Raw genomic sequence first — 27,854 nt, forward strand, 5'->3', positions numbered from 1 at the left:
CCGCTTACCCTTATTTTCTCCGTGGGACTTGTTTTAGTATGACCCGTTTTATTATGTCTACTCGTTGAATGTTAGTATTCTAGACTAGTTTCAGACATACATCATGATTTTAAAAATCTGATTTATAGAAAAGTATGACATTACAATGGAGTGGAGAACAAGTGGTCGCAAAATTGCAAGATGTCCAGGTAAGAAATATTTAAGTTGTTGTTCAACTGTAGACAGTGTAATATTCACTAATAACAAACGATTAAAATACATTATTTTAATGAACAGGTCCTGATATTGCATTATATAAAGATTATTACTAACTACGTAGCTACTTATGCAGGAATCAAAACGATTCCTATCTGAAACTTAAATTTGCACATTCATGATTCAATTCCTGGTTCTGCTTGGTAATGACCACAATATCAACTGGATGATTATTCTGCCATAGAGAACACATGTATGTAAAAGAGTTCAAAATAAAAACACAAAATCTTTAGTCCTTAAAATTTGTGTTGGGACACCTGCTTCCCGAAGGCTTTGAGTGTTTAAAAGTGACTCAATTCTTGGTGGAATTGGGGTGGATTATTATGTTAATTTTTTGATTGGTCAATTTAATCCACCATCTGTGCTTTGTTTTTGTGATATAAGTTGACTATATAGATATAATTAATGAAATTTTAATGTTTATACTCCACTCCCATCCAATCTTATATAAATAGATTGAATATATCAGAGACTCTTGGTGTCAAGAGTGATTTTATCCAAATGTTCAGATATCTGTGTATTATAATATTGTTTGAAATAACTAGTACATATGACGTAGATCATTATAAGATAACCATGGCTGATCTCGTCTTTTACTCTACTGATGATTAGAATACGAGATCAGTCTTGGAAATCCGACAGTACATGTAGATATAGATACTTGTATAGCAGAAAGTCTTTGGATGAGACCTGGGGTCATGGGTCTCGTTTTTAGTGACTGATTTTCAATTGTAGCTGAGATTAATAGAATCCTTCATTAGTACGAGTGTGGGATAGGGAAATTCCACAGAGGGGACAAGATTTGCAGTCTATGATGAGGCTTTGCCGAGTCTTAGACATTGAATCTTGTTCCAGGTTTACAGTGTAAACCATTTTCAGGTACGCTCTTTCTGCTTATCTAATTAGTTTTTGCATTGAAGTTCAAATGAGGATTTTGATAATTTAAAATTTTCTCAAAGCTCCTAAATTTATGCACTAAACTGTAGGGAAAATGTGAGAAAAATAATCCTTCATTATTTACTAGTATGGGATAGGGAAATTCCACCTCTGGAACAAGATTCGTTGTCTAAGACTCGTCAAAGCCTTGTCCTAGACAGCGAATCTTGTCCTCTCGGTGGAATTTCCCTATCCCACACTCGTACTAATGAAGGATTTTATTAATATTCTACAGAATCAACATCATATTTAAACAGCGGGTCTGAAAAGCAGAATCCAGCATCAGGAGTCAGGACATTTTAGATTTTGAGATTTTGGACAATAGTAGGAAAGGAAATATACATGTATAATAAATATTCAGTAAGGTTGGTAATGTGATGATTTTCTTCTTTTAGGCCAGTGCCATGGCGGTAGACTGTCTGGGAGTATGGGCAGCATTGGCAGGGTAGGTCTTTTTACATCCTCCAAAGAGCTTTGTTCATGAATTGTCTAATTTAGCCAGTAATAATTGAGAACTACATAAATTATAACAAATTATTTGCATATGTTATACAAAACTAAATGATAATTTTATCTGTTAATTATGAATTTTAGATGTATGACATCACAAACAAATGAATTTTCCACCAATTTTTTGAAATGATCCAAAATAAACTATTTTTTCAAAGTATGTTTGCCTTCAGAAAATATGGGCCACATGCATGGATGAAGATGAGACAAACTTATGTGAATCTTTTTATCTTTAATAGTGTTGTAAATACTAGTTGTAGTCTAGTTTTGTTTGGAACATTCGTGACTGTTTTCAAGGAAAATACAAAAGAATTATTGACTTTGTGATGTTATGTTCTAGACATGGAATCAGTTTTGGGAAAACAATTTTTTAAATTTAATTTTGACTATTTCACCATAGGGTGAATTTCAGAATTATCAAAGAATTCTGAATTTCAATGTCAGGAGTGATCATTGTCAGTCAGATGTTGCGAACAATTCATACTTGACCAAATCTTAATCACACTAGTAAAATGGCTGGTATCTTAAAAGCATGCAAGGAATAGTATATTAATTAATGGTGGTAAAGTTGTTAATACAGAACAGTGTTATTCAGTGGCAGATCCAGGATTTCTGAAGGGGGGGGGCACATGTGAAAGTCAAGTATTAGCCAAAATACTCTATGTATGCCAGTAATGCCGTGTAAATTTGTGGCGAAAGGGGGTAGGGCACCCCCTCCTTCTAAATCCGCCATTGTTAATGTACATGTAACCATGGAACTTTACCTTAGGAGGAGGGCAGTCACCATGGTGAATCTGAAGAAACCAAAGGAAAAACCAATCAAAAGTCCTAGACAGAGTAAATGGGATGTCAGCTGTGTACAGTGGAACCCCCACCCCTCACATGCACATCTATTTGTCACTGCAGTAAGTGATTCAGTTTATGACCAGTATTTTGTAGCCAGCTATCAAGTTTGTGTTTATAATTAATAAATTAGATATGCATAAAGAAAATAATACCTGTAATAGTGTTTATATAAATGGATAAATGTTCTAATAAATGCTATCCTTGATGCCATATATATGATGACATATTGTATATGAAATATACAGCCTGAGTGTAATTGTTTGTACCAATTAAGAGCCCTAGATGCAAAGTTAATGTACTGCATGAATTTTACATGGAATTCACACACAAATTTCACATGGAATTTATGAGAATTGCAATCTCATTAAAATTAGATGTTTGATCCGCTCACATATGCGAGCGGATCTAACATCCAATTTTAATTAGATTGTGAGAATTGCTTTCTATGTGCAATTCATATGATTGATGTGAAATGTTAGCTATTAAATTTCATTTTTGAAAATACACGTGGGTATGGACTGCAAAGCTTGACGTCAGTGTACTATTCATGTGTGCTAACATGCTTCATGATGTATGCTGTCATGAAGCATCACAGTTTATCATTTATTAATTATACCTGCATGTATTATCAAAAATGAAATTTATTTATGTTCATGAAATGTATTCAAGTTCTACATGAATTTTTCCATCTACAAACCACACGTGTCATGGTTTTTATATTATCTTGTAGTACAATCAAAGATTAGATCTGTGTTCCTGGAAAGATGCCAATATATCTCATATCTGCTCCATGAAGGGGCACTCCCGAACTCTCAGGTGCGTTCCAACTTCTGAAATGATTCTTGTATCCCACACTTTGCTTTATTAGAATATCTTTAAGATGTACATTTATTATTTGCTTTTGTTTTGTATTTGGTTTATATAAATATTGTACAAAATAATTTGATAAGAGATTAATTAAAGATTTGTCAACACAACAGGATAATGATTTTCCAATTGTGCATTTTGGGATGAAAAAGGAAAACGTTGGTATAGGTAGAAATTGATTTCTGTTTTTATTATTTTTTTCATAGTGATGTTGGATGGTGCCCATTTGATGTTAATGTGATAGCCTCTTGTTCTGTCGATACGTACATCAATCTCTGGGACGTCAGGTCTGTAGTGGTGACATGGAAGCTGAAAACACATTAAGATATTGAAACATTATACCAAATATAAAAAATATTGAAACGTACCCCTGATAACAAGACAATTTGACATTATACCAGTTACCAAAACACCTTAGAATATTGAAGCATTATTCATACTGAACAAGATGTGTGTATCAAAATTTCCTGAAATATTGTAACACTCTACAGTAACACCATATATGAAAGAAAAGTTGAAATGACATGTATTGCAATAATTGTGTTTATAGAGATCCAAAGAAACCAACAACATCCTTCCAGACAGTGTGTGAGTATACAGGGGGCCGGGTTCTGTAAGTAACGAGTGGTGTTAAGTTTATGTGTCCTGTAGAGCTGTGGCAGTGTCACAAGAAAGCATCACATCTCTCTCCAAATCTGCCAAGAATAAGTACAACTTTGATGAAAAGACATTTACTTTGATATTGTTTGTTCAGTAAAATTAGTATGTGGAATTTTTACCCTTGTACATACATGTAATTTGATATGACCTGAATTTTGTAGCTGGAGCTTATCAAGTGAAGTGGAACAGAGTGACCAATAATATATTTGCCACAACTCACGAAGGGGAGCTGAGGATCTGGGACACAAGGGTACGTGTTGTTGTTGTTGTTGGTTTCTTTTTATTTACGTGCGGAATTACGGGTATTGTCCACACTAGTGTGCCCCCTTCCAGGTATCTGGCTAGTTGCACGCATGGCAGATCTCACCTCAGATCTCCATTTTTTCCGATCATGAGGGTCGGCATTAGAGAGCTTCCATTCTCTTTGATCTTTCTCCGTCAGCTCTCTCCATGATATCATTGACCGACCAACTCTACGTCTCCCGGGAACTTGTATGTTTAGAGCGCACTTGACTGCACTGCTGGATCTGACAACGTGGCCATACCAGCGGAGTCTCCTTTTCCTTAAGATAAGGTTGAGGTCATCAAGACTAAGCCGCCCCAGCAATTCAGTTGAACCTACAGTGGCCATATCTTCAGGCTTGATGTTACAGATCTGTCTTATCATGGCCCTGTCATTGCGCTGTAGGCGATGAAGATTTGGTTTGGTCAGTGCCCAGGTCTCACTGGCATGGAGCATAGTGCTCCGTACACAAGTGTTCTACACTCGACCAGGTGGCATGATGTCAGGACCGGTAGCAGCTTCTTGAACTTGAGTGCACATAGCATTGTCACGATAGGTTACCTGAATACAATTTTTCTATGATTGCTTGCATTCTTTCGCACACATCTTACTGAGCTAAAATGAAAAGTTTCCACACTAGTGACTTTTAAAGAAATAGATGAAATTGTAATATAAAATTTTACAGTGTTTTTTGACTAACACATATATATACATTTGTTTTGAATAGAAAGGAACATCGCCATTGCAATATATTGCAGCTCACTTGTCAAAAATTCATGGATTGGATTGGAATCCAAATTGTGAGTCGGAGTTGGCTACATGCAGCCAGGACTGTTCCGTAAAGGTGAGTAGAAAACTGTCGTCACAAAATATCATTGATGATATCATCGGTCTGATATATTCTTTGATGTGCTCTAGAAAACTTGAAATAATTGGCATACACCAATTGTTTTAATTAAATACTTTAATAAATTATATAGATAGTGCATGCAGTTGAGGGTAACATTAAAACATTTCATCTGGAGAAACCCATTGTCCACTGAGGTGTAGCCTCTACTGACAGTTGTTTTCTCGAGATGAACATTTTCACGGTTGATTACATTCACTATCTGTTGTATTATTTTTAATGTCATACATTTATTAGATGTATACAACAAAGCACTAGTGTAGCGATCTACGTGAGCGGATCATAGAATCTGATTTTAATCAGATTGACAACAAAGCAAAAAGACTTAATTCAATATTTTATCTAGTATGTCATTTAGCAATCTACCGTGAAGTGTTAATGCACAAATTGTGCACATGTGATAATTTTTATACTAACACCCATTGGGAAGTATTGAAACTTTATGAACACCCTGGATGGTGTGGTTTCTGATTTCAAAGGGAAACAATGGTGTGTTTTTTTCTTCAAATGCTTCTAGACCAATTCGAATTGATTAAATTTCATGAAAGTTTAATACACTGTTTAATACTTAAATTTGATTCATTTTACAATGGTCAACAAATAAATTCTACAACTTGTATTAATGCTTCTTGTCGGCTCAGATATTTGTGGGAGGGGGTCATTGATATGAGAGGAAACTGAAGTACCCAGAGGAAACCCACATATTCAAGTGGGAGACCACATTACAACTCTCATATACAACCACTGCAAATCCAGAGGATCAAACTCAGGTCGCAATGGAGACCCCCTGTTTTGTTTTAATGTTAAACTGTATATTATTTTACAACGATTTACAAACACGTTCAACAACTTATATTCAGGCTTCTCATCAGCTGTCTATAAATTCATGATTGACAGACTTATAGAGAGTAGTTTAATGATTACAATTAAATGCTTATTTGTTGTGTTCAATTATTTTTCTGCATTTATTGTATCTTTTACACAGTTTTGGGACATTAAAAATTCTAGACAGTGCAAGGGATCACTAAGCCCTGGCTCCCCTGTATGGCGAGCACGGTATACAGTAAGTCCTCAAGAACACTCGACTTTAGTTCAAAAGACAGACTCATAATTCTTTTTCAAAAAATAGCCTTTTCCAACTCACAGATTCTTTTAAAATTCATTTCATGAATTCAATTTGTAATTCTTTGTGCCTTTGCATAAATTAAACAATTTTAGAGATATTGCTCATTTGGAAACTTTTTTAGTTGTTAAAACATCGAAATGTACAGTGAAAAAAATTGTTTTGCAATTGCATGTGTTTCTATTGGAATTGATATATTCTACATCATTATTAACAGCCATTTGGGCAAGGTATTGTGACAGTGGTGGTACCACAGCAGTTACGCAGGGGAGACAATTCTCTACATCTCTGGAATACCTCTCGGAACAATCCGGTCCATCAATTTGTTGGACATCATGATGTCATTCTGGAGTTCCAGTGGAGGAAGCAACAGGAGGGTAAGGATTTGTAGGCAGTTCAGTAGTTGATGTGCTAACCTACTTAGCTACTAAGATAGGCAATAATATTTAAAACCACATGGTTTTAAACTTTATAATCCTCTTAGTAAAGAGATACATATTCCAATATTCAAGAAAAAATGTCAATATTGTTTTTGAGGATGTTTTGAAATGTTTATATGATTACTACATTTTGGAGGAAAAAGTTACAGAACAAATATTTTACAAAAAGAAATGGTCTAAATGGAAATGTCTTTTCAATAATGATAACAGCATTTCTTCTTTTTTTTTAACAATAAGTACTAGAATATACATGAAATTGTCTATATTCACTATATTATTGCTTTCTTTAATCTGTATGAGAGTGTGAGTAAAAGGTTATATGTATTTGTTGAATATGATGAAAACAATAAAAAAAATTTTTTAAATGAATAGTCAAATATTGCTGATATTTATATTTTCATCCATGTTTTAAATGTAAGTCAGCCATTATGACGATGTAGAGTACTTCCTTAAAGTTCCAATGTGCACATTTCTCATCACGTATATTTGATGGTAGAGAAATATTGCCAATATGAAAATCATTTAATATTTGTTAGATTTATGATCATACAGCAATTGTAATTAGTTTAAAAAAAAAATTAAGATTCATGCATCAGTCAAAAATGTACTGTTTACTGTAAATAATGTTATTGCTCATAGCGTGCTTTGAAATTTGTAACATTACACCAGAGGATGCAGTTTGTAACTTTTTCATGTAGATGAAATATTATTTTATGATTTTAAAAATCTTTTAAGGGCATTGATTAAAAAGAAATGACTGATTGGAATATCAGGAAAAAATCATCCAGAAAACTTCTTTAAAATTATCCAATTTTTGGGTTGATACCTCAAACAGCAGAATGAAATTAAGAAAAAAGAAAAGTGAATATTAATTGTCATCAAAATCCTTCACAACAATGATCGTTGGCTTACAAACAACAAGTATTTCAGTTGAATAAGGATTTTAGTGAAATATTTTGGATTAATAAGAGAAAGAAAAGGGTATTTGTAGTTTCAGAGAGAGAAATGTAAGTAGTTACTCAATACAATGTACCAATCTCATTTGGTTGTAGAAGTGAACTTTGAAATTGTGATTTTAGGGTTTAGAGATCATCAGCTTGTAACATGGTCAAAGGATCAGAGTTTAAGAATATGGAAGATTGATGCACAGCTTCAGAAAGTAAGATTGTTAATTGTTATTTGCACAGTTAGAAATCAGAAATTTTATGACCAAGTCTGTCTAATGTGGATAGATTGAAATTCAAGGGACTGCAAACAAAGTTGATATTTTTTGTTCATTTTTGGATAAATAGATTTTAGATTTTGATTCTGATCTAGTTTGCAATGGACCTGTCTCAGGTAAAGAACTGGTCCCGAGACACCTATCTTCCTGCATGATTTCAGATTACAACCTTGACAATGACTGATATGTAAACAAAATGTAATTTATATAAAGAAATACATGTAGTTGATATATTTGGTTTGCAAAGATATCTTGTAAAGCAATTGTTGCACAGAAAAAAGTCATTGCTGTGTATAGTTGATATATTTGGTTTGCAAAGATATCTTGTAAAGCAATTGTTGCACAAGAATAAAGTCATTGCTATGTATAGTTGATATATTTGGTTTGCAAAGATATCTTGTAAAGCAATTGTTGCACAAGAAAAAAGTCATTGCTATGTAAACTATGAATTTCTTCACCTTCTTTAAATTTTGAAATAGGAAGGCACAAAAACTTACCCAGAATTGAACACAAATGCTCTTTTTAGCTTACATGAGCTGAAAGCTCTTGTGAACTTTTCTGATCGCTTGTTGTCCATTGTCTGTCCGTCTGTAAACTTTTTACATTTTCGACTTTTTCTTTAGAACCACTGGGCCAATTATAACCAAACTTGGTCAAAGGCATCTTTCGGTGAAGGGCTTTCAAGTTTGTTCAAATGAAGGGCTATGCCCTCTTCAAAGGGGAGATAATCACAAAAATGCAAAAATAGGGTGGTGTCATTTAAAAATCTTCTCAAGAACCACTAGGCCAGAAGTGCTGAAATTTACATAAAAGCTTTCTGACATAGTTCAGGTTCAACTTTCTTAAAAACATGGCTGCCTGGGGTTGGATGGGGCCACAATAGGGGATCAAAGTTTTACATACAAATATATAGGGAAAATCTTAAAAATCTTCTTCTCAAAAACTACTGGGCCAGAAAAGTGAAAATTTACACGAAAGCTTCCTGACATAGTGCAGATTCAGGTTTATGAAAATCATGGCCCCCAGGGGTAAAATGAAGTGACAATAGGGGATCAAAGTTTTACATACAAATATATAGGGAAAATCTTAAAAATCTTCTTCTCAAAAACTGCTGGGTCAGGAAAATGGAAATTTACATGAATGCTTTCTGACATAGTGCAAATTCAAGTTTGTTAATATTATGACCCCCAGGAGTAAGATGAGGCGACAATAGGGGATCAAAGTTTTACATACAAATATATAGGGAAAATTTTGAAAAATCTTCTTCTCAACAACCACTGAGCCAGAAATGCTGAGATTTACATGACAGCTTCCTGACATAGTACAGATTCAAGTTTGTTAAACTCATGACCCCTGGGGTTAGGATGGGGCCACAATAGGGGATCAAAGTTTTACATAACTAATGAATAAAAGAAAAAAAAACTTTTAAAAATTTTCTCCTTAAGAACCATTGGGCTAAAGAAGTTTACATTTGCGCAAAAGCTTCCTGACATAGTGCAGATTGAAGTTTGTAAAAATCATGGTCCCAGAGGGTAAGATGGGGCCACAGTAGGGGATCAAAATTTTACATACAGATATATAGGGAAAATCATTAAAAATCTTCTGATGAAAAATCACTGACCAAAAAAGTTTACATTTACATGAAAGCTTCATGACGTAGTGCAGATTCAATTTTGTAAAAATCATGGCCCCCAGGAGTAGGTTGGGGCCACAATAGGGATCAAAGTTTTACATGTGAATATATTGGAAAAATCTTTAAATATGAGCCAAGGTGACTCAGGTGAGCGATGTGGCCCATAGACCTCTTTTGTAACTTGCAAGAATTAGAGGATCAGTTTCATTTTGTTTTGATATGCCTGGCATTTTTTTTTTTATCAAGGTGCTAAATATATTTAGATCATATTACTTTAAAACGCCTTCTTTTTTCAAACTTGTACAACTTTTTAGTGTATATAACTATTCAGAGGCTTTATCAATGATCCATTGAAAGCTAGAATACAAAGAGAAACACTAATTTGTTAACTGCCATTAATGATGATTATTTTTTTCTTTTTATTCCTGATAATTACATGTTTACATATTGTAGTATTCCTGAATTCTCTTCCACTTGCCTGCTTTGTACATTGTGTACCTATGAGCCACAGGGCTTGGTTGGTCAATAACCAACTGCTATATGGACCAGTTCAATATAACCATAATGAAAATAGCTCAATATCAGCTCAGCAGACTATGGATTGACTTCAGATTAAGAGATACATCAACATAAGTGATTTCAAATCAACCAACAAAATGAGAAAACATTGGGAAATTATTTTCATTTCAAAATGTGCAATATTTTAAAATAACCCATATCAGTATATGTGGAGTAAGCTGCATTGGGGTATCTACATGTATACGACATTTTCACATTTTGCCTTCCTCTACCTAAGACATGGCTAGAGACATTGATGGAGTGCTTTGCCTGCCCATCCATCACTCTGCAATACTATGTAACATAGTTAGTAAATGGATTGATTGTGATTTAAAAATGTAGGTCAGTTTTTAAGATTAGCTATGACAAAAGTGCTGGGATAGCTATTGTCAGGAAGATTTTTCCAGCTACATGTTGTTTAATTTTCAAGGAAGGTACATGTATTTGAAATTTGCATCCTGTGAAGGTCATCTACACCACAGATAGCATTTTTATTCTGGCCAGTGCCTAGTATATCCTGCACTTTTCATTTTATACAGCGGTGTGGCCATGATATGGGGGACATAAATGACTCTTCAGAGAATGAGTCAGGACAGACAGGGAGAGACAGTGTCTCCCATGACACTGGTCAAGACAAACCTGCCAAGGAAAATGACATTGGAAACGGGGATCTGCAACGACAGATGTCCATGAGTCCGGAGGCAGCATTGTTCCAGCAGCCCCAAACACTCCAACAGGAGTTTGATCTGATGAACACCAATATTCCCAATATACAAGTAGAGGAGGTGAGTTGATGAACACCAACAAAGCCAATAACAGATAGGGGAGGGGAGTGACAAATACCAGCACAGTTGATGTAGGAGAGGTGAATGTAGAACACCAACAGTCAATTTGATTTAAACAATATTTTATTCACTAATAAGTGAATGGGATTGGGCAGCAGGCATAGCTTATTTCAGCCTCCTCCCTATAGTCAATATACAAGTAGGGGAGGTGAGTGATGAAGAAAGTTAATGATACCATCACAACTATTACACAACTGTTATGTAATACAACCAGTTACATGATTGTACCATACCTTAAGTTATACATTAATGTCTTGATAACACAAATGAGATATCAATACATACATGTACACACTGTATAGATAGACTATAAAATCATTTCTACACAGATGGATGCTGGCAGTAGGACCTGTCGAGTCCTGGCCGTCTCCAGAAATTTCAATGTCGGTCTGCGGATGTTGTTTCCAGAGAACTACCCCTACAGTGACCTGCCAACATTTGAATTTCTGGATCCCAATCTCAACTCAGATATTAAACATAAATTACATAAGGTAAACTGTTAAAGATTTAATTGTTTGATAACAGACATCATTGAGACCAAAGAGTTGAATTTAATTCATAAACATAGCATCAAAAGGTACATGTGGTATCTAGTCCAGTAAAGTCAGACGAAGTTATGGAGCTTGGAAATCGGGGGGTTGGGGGGTGGGGTTGATTTATTGTGTGAATGGTGGGAAGAATAATTTACAAATAGACTGGGAAATGGGGTTTGTACTTGTCAATAATTAATGAAGCAGTTTTGATAAGTAATTAGATTAGTTAGATTGCAATCTAATGGAGTGTATGTCCGACAACCAGTTATTATTTTATCACAGGTGCTGCTTGATACAGCCTTGATGCATGCTCGAAGAAACACCAGTTGTCTTGAGCCGTGTTTGAGGCAGTTATCTCTGGCTCTGAATCAACCTTGGAATGTAAGTCAGTTTTGTTTGGAAGAATTACCATAACTAATGAGGAGTGGGCTTTTTGGCAGAAATATTTAAATGAATATTTTGATGATATTGACATGAATTATTTTTGGAGAAAATCAGGTTTACAAAGTTCAAAAGAAGAAAAAAATAGATATACATGTACAACATTTCTAACGTAAAGCAGAACTTAAAATATTTGGTCTGTAATATTGAGTTTATTCACTAAATGTGAGTGGTCGTCCCTTAGGTTCCTGTAATATTGAGTTTATTCACTAAATGTGAGTGGTCGTCCCTTAGGTTCCTGTAATATTGAGTTTATTCACTAAATGTGAGTGGTCGTCCCTTAGGTTCTTTAAATTTCTGGATCCATTCAGGGACCTTTATAATCCAAGCAGATTCTCAGATGGGTAGATAAACCATTGTATGATGTAAAAAAAATATATAGTTTTTGATTAAACTGTATGATGTGTTAAAAAAAAAAAATTCACACGTTGCACATTTATAATTTAAGGGGGGGGGGGGATTTTATTCATAAATAATGCAAGGACGTTTTTAAATTGTCATGCTTAACATGTTTTGTAGTTTCGTCCAGAGGAGCGAAGGACCCCAGAAGTGGAGGCAACACGCCCCTTCACCCTTGTAGGACCCCCTAACAAACCACAGTACATGTCTTGGCACAGCGCGTCTGCTCTACAAGACATAAACATTCCGTTTCCTCGAACCAGTGGAGCAAAATTCTGTTCAGCAGGTACAAATCACCTTCACATTCACAGAATCCAATATCTAACTTACTTTTTCCCAGTATTGAAGCTCTGATAAAGATATTGAAGACAATAGACTAACCCTTGATCGTCATTGATATTTAGGGTACTTAGTTGTATTTGGACGGTCTCATGAAGCTAGGAAGGGACCGTCTGGGACTGAAATAACACCAAAGTACGTATAGATTATTCTACCGTGTATATCAATGCAAAATCTATACACTGCAGAGGCAGTTTTTGTTAGCTGTGCTCCGAATGAATTGTCAAATGTTAGAGAGTTGTGTTGGACTTTACTATAGTGACAGGTATTATGGTGCCTGTTCTTACTAAAAAAAATTCTCAATAAATGCAGGTCCCTTTGTGAACTGTCAGACTTTGCATCCAAAGCCCGATTTCGCTCTTCTCAAAAATTCTACAACTTCCAGAGCTATTCTATAAGTCCCCCAACACCTGTGGCAGAAAACATATCTATAAAGGAGTGGTACTATAGACATCCGGTAAGACTTAACATTATTGTGCATTAATTCTGTATTCAGCTAGTTTTGGAATCTGCATCAATTTTGTTTTGCACAAGGTACATATTCCAATTGATGCTAAACCTTTTTAGGCATTGCAATATATGTGTATAATTTTTATACAACAGATATCATACATGGTATTATAGATTTTGTAGATATACATTTATGTTCAAACATGTTTATGCGGTAAATCTAAAGCTAAATCAAAACATGGAAAAACTGAATAAATATGCTTGCAGGTGCAGCTCAAACAAGAGAATTGCATCACACATTCCATTATTGATATGATTTTTTTGTAGGTCACGAACCAGCCAAAAGGGAAAAGGAAACCTCGACCCAAAGAGATGACAGAGATCAAACCTGTACTAGCACCGGTCAAAATTTACGACAGTTCTTGTATGCTGCCTATTGACAAAGAACTAGGAAAAAATTATATGTAAGTTTTACTTGATAGTATAAGTCTTAACAACTTTGACTTTTGTTCAACACGTAAAACATCTGACAATGGACACTAATATTTTGTCCTAGAATTGACCGATCTGACATCCCGGCCATGTGTAGTCACAATGCCTTAGCTGCTAGTGCGGTTGGTCGCAGAGATTTGGTGCAGGTAAGATAGGTTTAATGTTATGTATGGTATGGGAATGAAACACTCTTGGTAGTGGAGATTTAGTTTTGGTCCTGTTTGTGCATTTGTTTATGTCCATTCTGTTTATCAGTAGATAACATTACATAAAAAGTATGGATTGGATTTCATTTCACTAAAGATGGGTTGTAAAACTTTCAAGAGTAGATTTAATTTTGGGAACAATCTTTGGATGAAAACAGAGAGATGTATTCTGAAAGTATTATGATTAAATCAAAAGGGGCCAGTTTATGTTCTGAACACTCCTAGAGTTGCAGTAAAATTATATTTTATGCTACTTTTGAATCAGCTATTTTCAAAATGTTTGGTACATGTACACTTATACTGAAGATGTATTTCAAATCAACAAATCCGCAGTAGACAAAGGACATGTTGTGTTGAGAATTATTCTTCACTGTACATTTGATGTTTATATTTACAGCTGTGGTCAATGGTTTCTATAACTGCAAGCCAGAGGTTAAAACCCAATAATGACCCAGATGATGGATCGCCATGGGCACAACATCCATTCGGGAAGGACTTGATTAAATATCTGTATGATGGCAAAAATCTTTTATTCAATGAGAAAATTGTCATAGAATGTGTCTAATAGTTTGAAGATTGAATGCATTTGGCAGTACACATGCATAGTTAATTTACAGATTTAAGAGAGAAATAAGAGGTTTGAAAAAGTTTGACCAACATGTATTTGTAACGCATATTTCAAGAAGGTTGTCTTGATTTAACATGTAACTCTGTCACCAACATTTAAGGTTTGAATTCTACATGCAAATCCATGATGTCCAGACACTTGCCATGCTTGTGTGTGTGTTCTGGAATAGAGAGGATGCCATCACACTCCCCCCAAAGAAGGAGACTGCCCTTCCACAGTCAGCGTCAATGGAATACGTCCCCCCTAACGTAAGTCAGAGTTAAACAGGTTAAAAGGGCACACCTTATACTGATCTGTCATCGGGTGTCTGTTCTTTTGTCAAACATTTTACTTGGAAATTACAAATCACAGTTTCTTTGTATTTGGTGCCAAACTTTCTATTGGTTAGGTTTACCATGTGATACATTTACAATTCCTGAATTCAACTACATGTACTTTCTTTTACTGAACACATGTCTGAAAGGGCGACTTCGGTTTGTACCTGAGTATAAATTTGGGCTACCTGAGATGCAATCAAACGGAATGAGTTGCAACTCTTATATGAAATTTGAACTCTACCTAACTAATTCCGCCTTCTATGAGGGTTAGTGTGGTAGCAATATGTCAGTCTTGTAATGATGCCACACATAGTGATGGATATGATTCGTTGAAGTATTATACATGGGAGTAAGAAAGAACATTGGAATTTTTGCCTGACTAACTTTGGTAAATTGTATGAACCGAAGTCGCTCCCCAGGATATGATGCAGATCCCAGGATGATCTACTTGTTTTGCCTCCCACAAAAAAAGTTGCACATACATGTATGTATAATTTCATAATGTTTTTCTCAACAGCTACCAAGGTTCTTGATATTCCTCCTAGTTAGGTATGCTCTGTGACACATTTTCAGATCTTGGACCCGTCTGCTCGTCCTTAGCTGAATACATGTGTCACAGTGTCTCTTGTAGATATAAGTTCGAGCTCTGGGGCCCTAAAACTTTGACAAGCTCACCCTTGATCTAAGTCTTAACTTTTATAGAAGGAGCTTATAGTGAAAGCGTGAGACTTGGATGAAAAGTGAGCTCATCGAGAGATTTATGGCTCCACAGTCAGGATTGTTTTTTTTTAAAAGAACAATAAGGCACATCCTCTTGATTTTGACCAAGCATCTACTGGTAAACTATGTGTGAATTTAGAAGATCTGGTAGTAGATTTTCTGTTTGTTCTTTTTAGTCTGAAGTAAGTTTGAACACTAGATCTCTGATTCTTTAGAGGTATTAACTTTATTGGTTTATAAAAATTTTCATTTTAAAATGATCTGACAATGTAGAAAACAGTATAAAATATAGATGTTAATCACAGCACTTTAAAAAGGAATAACTTGGATCAAACATTTCCATGTAGAAAATTAAATACCTTCACAAATCGTAGTTTTGATTATTAATAATCATCTTTGTATTGCAGTTGCTGTAACGATACAATACAGTGGTATTTTATGTCATAGCAGGGTTAATTCAATGTTTATCTCACATTTGATAATTATATGGGGGTGTAGAGGCTGCAGGGATTTGTGATAGTATTCATTTCTTGTCTTAGATGGACACGCCTGATTTCTTAAGCAGCTCAACAGATAGTGGTTGGCGTAAGTTTCTCCTTGACTATTATTAGTGTCAGGTGACAGCAGAAAGATGCAGCTAAAGAGAAATTTCAAGGAGACTTGGATTTCTCTTAACTGAGATGTCTGCCCTCAAAATTTCATAATGGGGACAAGATGGAATCATTGCAATATTTATGGTCATTTAGGGAACAATGGATGGAAAGGTCTTGCATGAAATATAAAATTAATATTAAGTTATTATGGAGTGAAAGAAAAAGATATCTAATATGATCACTTTGAACTAGAAAAAAGAAAAGAAATTTATGAAATTGTATCGCTGTGAAGTCTTTGTTTTGTGAAGTTTTGAAGGCAGAAAATAGCTGTTTCACCTGATATTATTTTTATTTCAGCTGTTGATGGTGTAATTATGAGGGTGTTAGATCCCTGGTATTGTATATTAACATGTACTTGATTAGACTTTGGTAGAGAATCATACCTGGTACATTATTTTGTTAAAACAGTTTATTTAATAGATAAACATATGAGATGATGACATATTTTCATAACTTGCATATTAAAACTTACATGGAAAGGGATATTCAACTAATCTCATTATTTTGTTAAAACAGTTTATTTAATAGATAAACATATGAGATAATGACATATTTTCATAACTTACATATTAAAACTTACATGGAAAGGGATATTTAAATAATCTTGTATGTTTCCTTACTAAAACAAAAAACACAATTTATTTTTCAATGTCTTGCAGTTGCTTTCTCTACATATATGCAGCAATGAAATATAGGTCCTAAATGTGCATAAACCAAATCAAAGTACTGTAGAATGTGAAGTAGATGTTAATTGTGTAGAAGTAGATTAGCAACAATAATTACCAATACTATGAGAGTATATGTGTGTCTAGTATATGTCTTTGTCCATTGTGCCTGACCATGTGAACTGTGTCTCCTCGTCTTGGCTCTGTGATCTTTAGTTCCTAACGCCTCCTGTCATATGCCACTCCACCTGTTGTGATTGAATTAAACATTGGAAATCTTATTCAATGGCTGTTACTTCAGATTAAGAGAAAAAGGTTTCATGTTTGCAAACAATAAGTATGGAATAAAATTGGCCTTTGTATAGAGTGATTGCTTTCTCTGCTCATGAATGCTGTTTAAAATTTATCACAAGAAAGTATAAATTGCATGAATTTTAGTTTAGAAAGAAATTCCCCAGTTATTCGAGTCTGATCATTGACTGATTAGCTTCATTAAAACAAAGCGCATTTCAGACTTTGCACTCCCTCTCTTTTAATGTCTACAACCTTTGCTATGAAAGTTTTCAAGAATGTATAGATTCATCTTTTAACCTCAGCATTATATCAGCATCATATAGAATAGAGAACAAGATTCAGCAGTCTAGAATGTGTGCATTTTTTCTAGCCTCTTTGCTTGTAATAGCTATCTCTAATTGTACAGGCTAAGGAATGAAACATCTAAATATAAATTTTCAGTATATAATCAGAAACTTTGCAAATATTAATATTTTTTTTTATTTTAGTTAATTTTAGCAGAAACCTACACACAAGGGAGGACACCAGAGAATTTAGTGAGAAATGGAAATAATTGAGAAATATTCTTGACAAGTAAATTTTTTAAAAGTATTTGGTTTATTTTTCATCAACAGTATAGCCCTTATCATACAGTTACAGCGGGTTCTAATCTATTGAAGAGCTTCAAGAGTAAGTGAGGAAAGTTAACATTAGATGCGTCTGACTCTCTCTTGTATTCAGAAATAGCGCAAGAAATAGAACAAGGAGTTCTGCTATAGCTGCTTTGAGAAAATTGCTGGACAAAAAAGCTGTAAATAAGTTGATATTTTGCATTTTCATGTAATTTTCCAGTAGGCTCAATGTAAAAACCGTGCAAAGTCACAAGCACTTGAGTATTTAGAAGATAAACAATATTTACGTAGAGGAAATGTTCAGTTCAGGTGTTGCTTATTGATAAAAATTGAGTACTACATGTATGATAGCCTTTGGTTTGATCATAAGTTCAGACTATGCTATGCTTGATGAAAAAAAGCTAAGAAATAATCAACTGTAATTTGTGCAATGTTGGGAGAAAGGACCGAGAGTCAGACTAATCCAATGATGCCATGAATGTCTGCCTATAACAGAACCATTAGAGTGATTAACTACCACTGATCTGCTGCTTTTATTATTTTTTTTTTCTGATTTCTATGGCAACACTGAATTAAGTTTTTAATCTGTTTTCTCATAACGACTTGTGTCTTTTTAATGTAGTACATTTTTAGTTTGCTTTGAGCGTGTTGTAGAGGGCATTTCTCTATGTGTGATATTTGGGTCCTATTAGCCTTTTCAGTTGAATAGCACTTTTATCTGTTTGTTTCTTGTAACCTCTATGTATAATGTTTTTATGTTGGATTGTTTTAATATATCAATGCAAAAATACATGTAAAAATTAAGAGAACTGTTGCATAAAATGAAAAGCTTGGCTACATTTTTCTTTTAAAGAAAACTTGCTTTTCGCGAAATTCTTGTATAAACTTCCCTGATAAAATGTATTAACGCTGGAAATAAAACCTTGCATTTTGCTGAATATAGGCCTTAATTCTTGCATTCAGACACTGTATTTAATATCCTAACACAATTAATAAGGGAGTTATAAATAAAGTTTGTGTATTTGAACACAAATAAAGTGGAAGGATTTATGAAATTTGATTTATTTGTAATGAAACGTGTATATCCATGTAAATGTTGATGTATTTGCCAAGAGATGATCTTTGTTCACATCAATAGCTCATCATAGGTGTAGATTCAAGACAGTGTTACTGATGGAAGTTTTACAGTTATTCATCTGGTTGTGTGTCACTTATTCTTGTGTAAAATTCATATTTTCAACTTCATTTTCCAAAACAATTTAGCCATTTTAAAAACCATGCTTAGTTCATAAGCTTCAGTGAAGGTGGTCCAGATTTGTTCAATGTATAATATCACACTTAAGGTAGGAGAACTTAGTTATTAAATAACATCATAGCATTGGCAAGGAGTGACAGAACTTTAAAAAAGTATATTTAATATATACATGTCGTGTACAATGAAGTCCTTTCAAATCTAGATGCAAAGGTAGGAAGAATAAATTGGAAACTTCTTGTTAAAAATCCTTTTAAAAACAGCAAGAGTACAATTAGTGAAATTAAAATGCAAACAGAGCCATATATTATAGATTCAACTCTGTTCCAGTGAGGGTTCTCTAGTCACAGTATAAGGGCCACAATAGGGTTCCAAAGTTTCATCTACAAATATATAACTGAACTCATGAAAACTTCTATTGTAAAGAACAACAAAGTAAAAAGTGAATTCAAGACTGTCCAACCATTGGAAATGACTAATATAAGAGGATCTGTAAAATGTCTGAAGTCTTAATGTTATGGGGTGATTCAGATGAGTGTTGTGGCCCATGGGCCTCTTGTTTGCTTTTTCATTATTAATGCTGCATGGCATCTTTCTGAATTGTACATTATGTATTATAGTATAACCCTTATATTGTTTCATATGCGTAAACAGTTTTACTCAAGAAAATCTAATGCAGTGCTATACAAGTAAACATTATTCTAAAGCTTTGTAATTATACTGGTAAATTTTTTTTGGCCATCTTCATATTTGTGTTATTCAGATTTCTAATATATACTTAATCAGACACACCTCAATGACTTGAGCATTAAATTTTGAAGGAAGCAGAACATTGAAAATCACAGAAAATTTCCATTTGCTCTGGGGGTTCAAATTGAAAGTAAATGTTCGGAAACTTGGAAATGTTAAAAGTTCCTCCTAGTTATGGGCAGCGAAATGTTTTGAATTATATTTACATGTCTTGTGATTTCATCTGTATCTACATGTACTCACTTTTGAATTGTTAATATGGAGCATACAGCCTTCCATCTTTTTATAAAGTCATAGAGCACATGTGTATAGTACGAGTAATTGAAATGAAAAGTTGTTGAGGTTTGTTGTCTGAGATCATGCTTCCGTCACCTGACTAATGCTACTCATTTCTAGCACTTACTGGTCACTTACAAGGTCAGTCGTCACGACCCCCTCCCAATGCTACCGTTCAATCCCGATCCTCGCAACATCACTTGTCTGAAGTGTCATCACACCCTGATATAGCAGCCATGACAGGTATTTCAACCGAGGGGTCCATCCCTTCAATTAGTACCCAAAAGATAATTATTATAACCTTTGCTCTTATATTTAAATAGGATATGCATATATGTAAATAGGGAGATAAGATGTACTTAGGTTTGCATGTATTGTTGCAGATGGGCGTTTTTCGGTTTTTATTGCACTTTTTCTGAGAAGTTTTGTAGCAGCAGAATTTCTCACCATTAATCTATTAATTACATCTAATGTTAGTTCATCAACTTTATACTTTTTGGGTTAATAAGTTAATTTTCTGGGTGTGTGTTTGGGTTAATCAGTTAATTTTCTGGGTGTCTGTCCCAGTCACACCTGTCATTCAGTCCTATTACAAAAATGTTCAATCCATAACCTACAAAAATGATTCCTTGATGCTGATAAACAATCATACTTTGTAATGATTTTTTGTAAGGAAAGTGCATATTACAAAGTGATAAATCAGTATTGTTTTTGCAAAACTTTATTTCTGCAAGTATGTCTTGTGAGATTTATTATTAGCAAGGAATAATATTCATGAATATGAAAAATATTCTTGAGAATCTTATTCTCATGATATTAAAGATGACCTTGAGCATTTGTCCAAAAATAAAAGTTCTTGCAAATAAAATGTGATTTACAATGCCTTGTCCTTTAAAATTTAGGCACGTACTTAGTTAGCTTAGGGAATGAAAACTGCTGGTTGGTAGATCATGAGATTGCTGTGGTAAATTAATTCTTTAATGTCTTTGTTTTTATTAGTCCTAGGGCTGAAAACTTTCCTGATTTGAATATGTCTCGTTTTCTGTAAACTTTTCACATTTTCAACTTCTCAAGAACACCAGGTTTAGTTTCAACTGAACTTGGCACAAAGCATCCTTGGATAAAGAAGATGATTGAAGAAAAAGTGATAATAGAGAAATGTCTTATAAAATTTTCTCAAGAACGATTGAACCAGAAGAAAAAAAGTTGTATGAAAGATTCTTTATATTGTGAAGATTGAAGTTTTCAAACCATGAAGGCTCATGGGGTTAGAGGGAGAAGGGCACAGTAGGTGGTTCAACGTTTGACTTTGGGAATATGAAGAAAGGTTATTTGAAAATTTCTTCTCAAGAAACACAAAGGCAGAATATATAAAACAAATATTTAGATACTCTCAATTAGTTTATGTTCTAGTGTTTTATACCATGAACCGCAGGATCAGAGTGGGTCTACAAAAGAGGTATTTATTGTTTTACATAGGATGATATGTACGTACTTTCTTATATCAATATATATTAGATCCTATAACAAAAGATCTATGATCTCCAAAACATTTGCAAAAATTACAAATCAGACGATGCCAGCATTTCTCGTATACCTTTTGAGACTCCATTTTTGAAGAGTTACACGGGGAATCCCCATCTCGATTTATACAGAAAAAGTGTATTTATTATGTTTTTTCGACCTTTTTTACTATTTTCGAGCTTAGATAATATAAATGTTTTTTCATGAGTATTATAAAACAATTGTTTAGAAATCATTAAAAAAAAAAAACGGTTTTACACCCAAATTAATTTTCTTCAAATAAGTCGGAATATAGCTACTATTTATGGCAATTTTCAGCTACTTCTCATCATTTGCCAAGCTCCATAATAAAATTCTTAGTATATCCTAAGTATCTAAAAAATATGGAAATACAACCAATTAAAATAGTTGTCTACCTTACACGATACAGATGCTCAAAGTTGACTAACAATGAATATCTCAAATAGTAAGCCATGTTTGTTGCACCCCCCTTTTAATGCGTCAAACAGGATATATCATCCAACAGTCGCAAATGATACATTAGACTGTATATTTCACTATATCAATAAGTTTTAATTCATAAAACTGATATTAACTAATTCAATTTATCACAAAAATGGGTAATTTTAGACCATTTTCTATGTAGGGAAGCTAGGGATTGACCGAAATGCAGTTTGCTCGTGTTACTATAAATAGAATGAACTTGACCTATATTTGGGTCTCACGATTGACTCACTTTAGACCATACATCAAAAAAATATTATCATTGTTGGAAAGTTTTAACCCCCCTTCTGGAATATTTTTCTGATTTTGTCTGTTCCTCTCCGAGACAAGCACTTAACTGTCATATTCCCAAACACTACACACAGGGTGCAAATATAATTGTACATATTTATTTTAAAAAATTGTAATTTGACAAATAGAAATATTCCTATTGCATATTATGTGCATTAAATATGTTTAACAATTTATTTATCTTTTGAAATATCCTTGTCAAAAACCACTTGAGTGCAACATTTCAATTGATATGCAAGCAGTGTAGATTTGAGTTTTTCACTCCATGATCCCAGGGTCAGGCTACAATAGCGACATCAAGTTTGACATAAAGGAATATGATGCGATTAGGCAACATGAAGGGGTAGGAATGGAATATCACATACTTTTTTCTCTCTGTGATTTTGTGTGGGACAGAATTGCCATCCAGAAGCATGAATTGATTATCAAAGTCAAACAGTGACTATAGTACCATATTCATCCTATGGAGCACTCCTACCCCTATAAGCACACCACCCCCACTCCCACCCCCAGGGCTTTTTACAACTGTCAGACATATATGTATTTACTATGTTGTTTTGATGATTTCAAATAATAAATATGACCTTAGTGGATTATAGATTATATTATCATAGAGGAAAGTGTAACAATAACTCATTTAGAATTTAATATTTCTTTTGACATTTCTCAAAATCAAAAATTTTCACTGTAAATATATCAACACAATGTACTAAATAATCCCCCCTCTCCAAATTTATAAGTGCCTTGCTCAATAGGATGAACACAGTATTAACATTGTTTGACCAATAGTAAGGGACATGTTGACAACAAGGGTGTAGGTAAAATAGGCAATATTGATTCACTTGTGAAGTTTTACTATAAATGACCAAATTAAGTAAGGGATGGATTGATCAATGGACAGGCTATGGTTTGTCATAACAAGCGTAAAAGGCGGATTGATGAAGACAATTTTGTGAGGACTGAATGATTAGGTTTCATTTCTGGATGAATATTTATTAAATTCTTTTAACATTTTTTAAAATTGATATTATAGGATTCTAAGACAGTGTACATTTCAAAGTGTTTTGCTAGTCTTGATTGTAATGTGAATGTGAGGATAGCTAACATTTTGTTGTTGGACAATGACATGAGAAATGTTTGTAGTAGGTGTGCTAAAGATTCGTCGATCCAATAGTTTGTCTTGCCTCGAGGACTCGTTTGAGGATTACAAAATCGAGGACGAGGAAGGGATTAAGGAAAAGGAGACTGAACGACTGGCAAAGCTTCATGAAAGCAACTGCAGGTGAGTGGTCTTCCAGTGTTTTGCCTTAGTTTTACATCTTGGGGTGAAACATTAATTTGTTTCTCGAGCCATAAATATTTGTTCCCTTGAAGCCCACAGAACATTATAAACTTACATTTAGACAATCTCTCAGTTTCAGGTATGGTGAATATTAATAAGCATCGTGCACAATGTATGGATGATCATGATTAGAAAATAATTTCCAAGTTGATTGGAAATTCCAAGATTCTTTTTGCTAAGACTATGGCATAACAAATATGAAAGCGTAGGGACTAAATTTGATTAGATAGCTTTTTACCTGACATCTAAAAAAAAAAAAAAAGAATAGCCATTTAGAGACAACAGAGCTCAGTGAGTCGGTGAAGATTTGTGAAGGAGAGCAGTAGTAAACATCAGATTAATGAAAGCAACCTCCAAAAATAAAAACTTTATAAATTAGGTTCATGTAAATCATCCAGTTTGCAGCAAAATATACACTCATATTGTATCCAAAATATACTGCATAGGTTGGATGCAATATCAGAATCAAGCCTGTTTGTATGCATCCGTAGCTTCAGCCATGCATTGCAGTTTGAATCACATAAAAGCTGCAGTCATTGAGAAATGGATATACTATAAAACTATAGATAAACCTAGTCATTTATCTGAAATATATATATGTTGGATGTGGTATCGAAGTCATGAGTGGTTGGTACATCTATATTTAAAATACAGTGAAGTTATCTTCACTGCTGCCAATAACGGGTCACTCGTTCAGAAACTGTAGGTCAGATGCAGCGTCCAAATCAGGATGGCAAGTTTGAATCATAATTTGGTGAATAGTTTTTAGCTCACCTGAACTAAAAGGTCAAGTGAGCTTTTCTGGTTGTCTGTCTCTTCATCTGTAAACTTTTTAGATTTTTTACTTCTCCAGAACCATTGGGCCAATTTCAACCAAACATGGCAAAAAGCATCCTTGGGTGAAGGGCTTTCAAGTTTGTTCAAATCAAGGACCATGCCCATTTCAAAGGGGAGATAATCACAAAAATGCAAAAATAGGTTGGGGCCACAATAGGAATTAAAGCGTTACATGCTAATATGTTGGGAAAAATCTTTAGATATGGGCCACGGTGACTCGGGTGAACAATGTGGCCCATGGGCCTTTTGTTTTGAATTGGATTATTTTAAAAATTTCAATACCTGGTCACTCATCTGATAAATATGTGTCAGGTACAACAGCCAAATCATTAGTGATTGTGAGCATCCATAGACGCATCATCCATGCAAGTTTGAATCATACAGTTTAGAGTTGAGAGTTTCTTGGAAATGAAATATATACGTACATGTGACTGAAACCTGCTGTTCTCAGATGATGACAATGCCATGGATTTCACAATTATATTCTTATATCATGTATTATATAATAATTCTCCGAGGACGTTTGTCCTGATGAGCTAAAACAAAACATGACCAACAACTAGGGAATTCTGTGCTCGATAGTCATGACCTATCAAAAACTGCTACCAGTTTCCAGTTGTTGGTTGACAATTTTCCAAAGTAATTCAATCTCACATTTCAATGATGTTTACATCCTATTTCATTGAGTTTTCGTTTTATGAAATGTTAGGAAATGTTTACGATTGATGTCATATTTTAGTGTCATTCTACATGTATTATCGAAAGATTTCCATCTCGTTAATGCTCGTTTACATGGCCAACTATCTATTTTGTATTGCTTGTAGGAGTTATGAGATTGATCACTGTTCGTTATCTTCACCTTGCATGGTACAAATCTGTTGTATACATCTTATTTTATGACATTCAGTGTAATAAAATAAATAGTGCATATAGTTGAGTGTAACATTGAAAATTTTCACCCCTTTAAAACCTTTGTGAACCTTGGCTGCGCCTCAGTTAAGCAATGGTTTTCTTGGGGTAAAAATGTTCAATGTTACCCTGAACTATTCACACTGTTTACCGGTATATAAGAGAACCCTTGCCTATTAGCCATCATTCTGCAAAGAAACTGATTTTAAACATTAAAGGAAAGGCGAAGATAACGAACAGTGATAAATCTCATAACTCCTATAAGCAATACAAATTAGAGAGTTGGGCAAATACGGACCCCTGGATATACCAGAGGTGGGATCAGGTGCCAAGGAGGAGTAAGCATCCCCTGTCGAACAGTCACACCCGCCGTGAACCCTATAGCTTGATAAGGTAAACCGTTATCCGTAGTCAAAATCAGTGTGCCAAGAATGGCCTAACAATCGGCATGAAACACACCAGACAGCATTTGACCCAATGATAGATTGTATTGGCAAACTAGATCATTATAACGACCATAGAATTTCCGAAATGCTGATTTTAAACGAGACTGATGGAAGCTCTGCACCATCAACTTGTTTGTCAGTAGCCTGCTTCGATTTAAAAACTGACCATAAACAGAATAGGATCTTGCGTATCGAATCAGTTGAGGGAACAGGGGAGTTTTATGCAATACATGTACAAAACATTATGTTTTATTTATTTCAGACTGCTCGATCCCAAGGCTCAAAATCAGTACGATGTTTTTCTAAAGTCGTATGCAGACATTTTATATCATTGGGGATTTACAAACAATTCTCAACTTGTTTTGAAATTCATGACGCTTTTGCCAGAACCCCATACTGGCATAGGTATGGATGAATTTTAACTGTATATGTATTTGTGGTGGTTCCCTTGATTTCTCAGTTCGGAACATCGCTTCAAGTAACCAAGATGAATAAATGAAAGTGAAATGGTTTCAAATGAGAGTCCATAAAATGTAGAATAAAATTAGATATAAAGTTTGGTATTGCAGTATCCATCTCAGTAAAGATCTTTTTTAAATCAAAGTTTGAATTTATTTACATGTACACTTGACAATGTCTTCTTCCATCCTCAGAATTTGGAGTTCGCTGTTACCACTGCTCACAGGAAGGGCGGGGAGCCAAATGTGGGTCATGTAAAAACTTGGCTTTCAACTGCTCCATCTGTCACATTGGTGTCAAAGGTACTGGTGTATTGTTCTGAATTGTCATTAGTCATACCCATACAAGGAGAGGAGTACCCTGGTTTATTTTCTGTCTGCCCTCTTATTACAGAAGTCTTTTCATAGTTTATTCTTATCAATGAGTAAAAATTAAAAAAATCCTTACTACTTCAGAATTCAGTTGGTATATTGAGACATTGTGTTTATCTGTTTTGGGACCTATCAGTCTGAACTGTGAGTAGGAAGGGTATCTTATTTATTGGCCAAAAATGACATTAGAGTGTACATTAGATTACGAGTCAACCTGTGTAGAAGTATTTGTACTTTGAAATCGATAAAAGGATACTGGTGAGTAATAGCAATGAATGTTTTTAATTTTAAATCGGGACATATTTCAAGTTGGTTAAAGATGGAGAATTTTTTTTATTTTTTTTAAAAATACTTTAGCCATATATCAGCAATTCAGTGGTTGAAAAGTTTCATTGAATTTTTGTTAGCAATCGATTCATCAAGACCTTTTCATATTTATACCCCATGCAATGAAGATGGAGCATATAATGTTTTTGACCCGTCCGTCAGTCTCTTTCTTGTCAGCGCAATCACCACTGCATCACATTCATGAGGAAATCTTGATGGCTATTATTGCAATTTATAAAGATGTCTAAGGCAAAAACATTAAAAAATGTAAATATCATGTCTTGTTTGGAGGCAGAATTATGTGTTAAATATGATAACACCCTTCTAATTCAGTGTTTGAATTGTCTCATTTCAGGAAACTCGATATTCTGCTTGAGATGCGGACATGGCGGTCATACTACACATATTCTTGATTGGTTCAAGGAGAATGACGAATGCCCCACGGGTTGTAGCTGTAAATGTGTCGAGGCCAAGTCAGAAATTACAATGTAATGGAAGGTCACTGAGTGAGAGGAAAATGTCAGACCGAGTGAAAATGGACGTTTAGAGTGCACATTTATAAGGAAAATTGCCTATGTTTAAGAGGATGTATGCTGTTCCAGGAAGAGAATTAAGCATACCTGGTACTTGGTTAGCATGGTGAAAAACATTGTTTTTAATGGAAAGGATGCTTGTGAAAAAATGGGAATAAAATTAATACAAACAGCTTTAGTTAACAAGTGATATGTATTAA

General features: G+C 34.3%; 1 protein-coding gene across 9 annotated transcripts; it reads left to right on the forward strand.

The window, feature by feature from the left end:
* Positions 1-27,826, forward strand: LOC130051245 (GATOR complex protein WDR59-like). 9 transcript variants are annotated; one of them, XM_056152890.1, is made up of 27 exons: positions 2-188; positions 1,587-1,636; positions 2,471-2,606; positions 3,278-3,363; positions 3,621-3,701; positions 3,965-4,002; positions 4,236-4,324; positions 5,085-5,201; positions 6,250-6,327; positions 6,605-6,764; positions 7,907-7,986; positions 10,780-11,025; positions 11,415-11,576; positions 11,901-11,999; positions 12,579-12,744; positions 12,863-12,932; positions 13,110-13,254; positions 13,575-13,711; positions 13,804-13,885; positions 14,343-14,455; positions 14,674-14,821; positions 16,150-16,195; positions 20,232-20,354; positions 23,574-23,712; positions 26,227-26,369; positions 26,618-26,725; positions 27,477-27,826. In XM_056152890.1, exons 1-27 carry the CDS (start codon positions 135-137, stop codon positions 27,611-27,613), a joined length of 3,033 nt encoding a protein of 1,010 aa, XP_056008865.1. In that variant the 5' UTR covers positions 2-134; the 3' UTR covers positions 27,614-27,826. The 9 variants fall into 9 exon arrangements, with proteins under 9 accessions (XP_056008871.1, XP_056008865.1, XP_056008866.1 ...); XM_056152891.1 differs by having other exon boundaries at positions 23,577-23,712; XM_056152888.1 differs by lacking the exon at positions 16,150-16,195 and adding an exon at positions 17,837-17,891.
* Positions 27,827-27,854: the final 28 nt, after the last annotated feature.

Source organism: Ostrea edulis, chromosome 1, assembly GCF_947568905.1.
Source record: "Ostrea edulis chromosome 1, xbOstEdul1.1, whole genome shotgun sequence".
NCBI lineage: Eukaryota > Metazoa > Mollusca > Bivalvia > Ostreida > Ostreidae > Ostrea > Ostrea edulis.

Bases quoted from the DNA above. Each gene is read 5' to 3' on its own strand.
- LOC130051245 (XM_056152888.1), top strand. From the start codon at position 135: ATGACATTACAATGGAGTGGAGAACAAGTGGTCGCAAAATTGCAAGAT. The intron at 2,607-3,277 runs GTAAGTGATTCA...ATTATCTTGTAG, and splicing joins CACATCTATTTGTCACTGCA to TACAATCAAAGATTAGATCT. The intron at 12,745-12,862 runs GTACAAATCACC...ATTGATATTTAG, and splicing joins AGCAAAATTCTGTTCAGCAG to GGTACTTAGTTGTATTTGGA.